This window comes from Onychomys torridus, chromosome 8 (genome assembly GCF_903995425.1).
Source record: "Onychomys torridus chromosome 8, mOncTor1.1, whole genome shotgun sequence".
In the NCBI taxonomy this organism is placed as follows: domain Eukaryota; kingdom Metazoa; phylum Chordata; class Mammalia; order Rodentia; family Cricetidae; genus Onychomys; species Onychomys torridus.
Window position 1 is genome coordinate 62,469,834 of NC_050450.1, and position 3,806 is coordinate 62,473,639.

The 3,806-nt window shown below is 42.1% G+C and overlaps 1 protein-coding gene across 1 annotated transcript; it reads right to left on the bottom strand.

Annotated features, from left to right (window-relative positions):
- Nucleotides 1–1,758: 1,758 nt before the first annotated feature.
- LOC118588439 (olfactory receptor 1A1-like) lies at nucleotides 1,759–2,697 on the bottom strand. The gene has a single exon (XM_036194758.1). The coding sequence runs from the start codon at nucleotides 2,695–2,697 to the stop codon at nucleotides 1,759–1,761; it is 939 nt and encodes a 312-aa protein (XP_036050651.1).
- Between the last annotated feature and the right edge of the window lie 1,109 nt (nucleotides 2,698–3,806).

The following is a 3,806-nucleotide window of genomic DNA, read 5'->3' on the forward strand; positions in this document are numbered from 1 at the left end:
CTCCACCATGCCTGAGCTCTGGAAAACTGACCTATATGGACTCAACAGGCTGTCATATCCTCTGGCTTCTGGTTGGCCATAATCAATGCAGAGTTGCAGGAGAGCTTAAGGGAAGGGAAGAAGGCAAGGTGAGTTCCTTCTCTAATTACAAGTTGCTTCTCATTTAACTAAATTAGCCTCTCTTGCCAGTCAACTGGCACAGCACAGATGTCCATCTCTCTCTATCTCTGTCTCTCTCTGTCCTCACTCCCAGCCCAGTAAGGCCTCAGCCTCCCATTGCTATCCTCAGAGTTCTCTCTTTATTGTCTCCCTGTGTTTCCCTACATTCTCAGTCATAAAGATTTATCAATTCATTGGTTTTGTATTAATTGCATAACTTATTTTTCAAGACAGTATCTTACTAAGTCTTAGGATAGCCCCAAATTCTCAGTTTAGCCTACACTGGCTTTAAACTCAAGGTCCTCTTGACTGGCTCTACTGTGCTGGGGACAAAGGTGTGTGGCACCACATCACACTTCCTCAGTTCTTACAAGATACCCAAGTCTTTAGTCTTTATCTTTCTTTAATGTTATAATTAACCAAAAATTCCACTGATGTAATTAAAACACATAGTAATTATTTTTAAAAATAATAAATATGATTACTGTCATTTTATTTAGACTTTTATGGAGTCTGGTGAGCCTTTGAAATATATTAAATGTGAAGGAAGCACAAAAACACTTCCCCAGGTTTGGTTCTTTAAAGATTTATTGGGATAGGTAGATAATGCCAGGTCTAGTTATCTCTAACCATGATCACAAACTAGTACTTTCATACACTTATTTTGTGTCTGTTAAGAGTTATTGATGCACTTTGAATGTTCAAGATTGTGAAGAAAATGCCATATGTTGTCAAGTCTTGCCCACACATGCTTATAAGCCAAACAGAGTGGTTGAACATAATGGATAAAATGTGTGTGCACAAAGTGATCTGTAGTCTTTAAAGCATGAGCTGCAGGGACCACACCCTGTGACACTGGCAGAATAGATAGTATCAACCCTATTTCGTCCATGTTGACGTCAATGCTTGTACTTCCAACTCCACTCTTCTGGTCAGTAGGCTGGTGAGAACTGTACCCAGTGCTACAGTCTGCCCAAGGGAGCAGAAATGCATTGAAATTAGTGCATTCCATGTGTTCCTTCTGCTGCATGCTATTTTGTTTGTGTTCTGACCAATAAAGCTTACCAGGGGATCACAGGGTGGAGCCAGCTACTAGTTAACCATAGAGGCCAGGCAGTGGTGGCACACACCTTTAATCCCAACACTTTGGAGGAGGAAGCAGGAAGATCAGGAGTTCAAGACCACCCTGGGCTACATGAGATTGAAACATTCTAAAAGAGAAACATATCCCATGGTGGTAGTGGTGCATGACTTTAATCCCAGCACTAGTGAGGTAGAGACAGGAATATAAGGTAGGTGAAGAGAGGATCTCGGGCCCATTCAGTCAGAGGATTCACAAAACAGGATCTCTCCATTTGGTCTGAGATTTTTTTAGAGGTAAGAAGTCCCCATGTGACTACTGTTCTGCTTCTCTGAGCTTCAGGCAAGCTTTATATGTCAGAACACAAACAAAATATCATAAAACATGCTTCCTCAAACCATGAGAATGCTCCTTAAGGAAGGGATTTAAAGTTGGAAAGATGACAGGCAGCTCCTTGCAGGGATGACATTGGAGCTGGATTTCCCAGTGCTTCTGATGACTGACTGATATGTGAGGTCTCACCTGGAGGATGAGGAGGCACTGTGACAGAAGAGTCTCCTCAGAGCAGCCTTCATGTCCCGGTTCCTCAGGCTGTAAATGAAAGGGTTCAGCATTGGGGTCACTGCTGTGTACATCACAGTTATCAATGCATGCTTCAGATTGTAACTGTTTAGGGGCCGGAAATACATGCCCATGACTGTCCCATAATACAAAGACACCACTGTCAGGTGAGAGCCACAGGTGGACAAGGCCTTGAGGAAGCCCTTGGTGGATGGAACACTTAAAACTGTGGAAAAGACCCGGACATAGGAGATGACAATGCACAGAAGTGGCACTGAAAAAACCCCCACCCCAAGGTACATCATCTTCACATTGAAGCGGATGTCAGAACAGGACAGCTGGAGCAAAGGAGTAATGTCACAGTAGAAGTTGGCCACATCTTTGTTGCCACAGAAGGACAAGCTAGCTGTGAGAAGGGTATGGGGCAGTGCATTGGCATTTCCAATCACCCAGGACCCAGCAACCAGCAGGACACAAGGGCGTGGACTCATGATTGTTGCATAATGAAGTGGGCGGCTGATGGCCACAGCTCGGTCATATGCCATTGCAGCTAGAATATAGCTGTCTGTGTTTGCCAAGGCTATCATGAAATACATCTGAGCAAGACATGCCCCAAAGGAGATGGCTTTGCTACCTAGGAGATGGTTGGCCAACATCTTGGGGATAGTTACAGAGGAGAAGAAGATATCAACAAGGGAGAGGTTGGCAAGGAAAAAGTACATGGGGTTATGAAGGCGAGTGTCAGAGCGAATGGCTAGGATGATGAGCATGTTTCCAATCACTGTGATGGGGTAAATGAACAGGAAGAGGATGAAGAAGAAATATTCCTTCTCTGGCTGCCTTGTAACTCCCAGGAGAGTGAAATCTGTGGTAAAAGACTTGTTCTCTTCTCTCATGGTTCCTTCAAGCTGAAAACAGATACAAACCCATAACCATTAGTACAATTACTATCCATATCTTACCACTCCCCATATACAACAGTTCTCTCCCACTCCTCCATATGTGTGTGTGTGTGTGTGTGTGTGTGTGTGTGTGTGTGTCCATGAAATTCAGAGCCACATAATTTGGGGAAACCCCTGTTGATCAATGGTACAGATGGTCATTTATCTATGAAGACTAAACATGTCTAAGTACAAAGGTCTTTGTGATCAGAAGAGTTCATTTTCCCTACCAATACCATCACAGCACCATCTAAGATTGATTAATTCATAATAAAAGTTCACATTGCATGATCTAGATTCATAGTTTGGTGATAAGATAAAAAGGGAGATTATTGAATCTACTTTTAAAAGGGAACTACTTGTTTTAAATAGGATAAGTAATGAAAATTTTTGTCTGAATTTGTCAAATGTTATGGGCTGGACATTGTTAATATATAATGGAGTTTTTTGTCTGAATTTGTCAAATGTTAATGGACTAGACATTGTTAATGTAATTCTTGACTGTATATATTGTATATGGCTATTGGATATAGTTTTTCTTGTATTAGTTATAAGCTTTTTTAATTTTAGACAAAAAGGGGGAAATGTGATGATATTGTGTCCCCCAATATATGTGCACCCTAATAAACTTATCTGGGGTCAGAGATCAGAACAGCCACAAGATATAGAAGCCAAAAAATGGCGGCACACACACCTTTAATGATACCATTGCAAAGGCAGAGATCCACCTGGATCTCTGTGAGTTTAAAGCCATACCGGAAACAGCTAGACATGGCAACACATGCCTTTAATCCCAGAAAGTGATGGCAGGAAGCAGAAAGGTATATAAGGTGAGGACCAGGAACTAGAGCCTGGTTAAGCTTTTAGGCTTTTGAGCAACAGTTCAGCTGAGATCCATTTGGATGAAGACTCAGAGGCTTCCAGTCTGAGGAAAAAGGATCAGCTGAGGAATTGGTGAGGTGAGGAAGCTGTGACTTGTTCTGCTTCTCTGATCTTCCAGCATTCACCCTAATACCTGGCTTCAGGTTTGATTTTATTAATAAGACCTTATAACAGTCATGCTA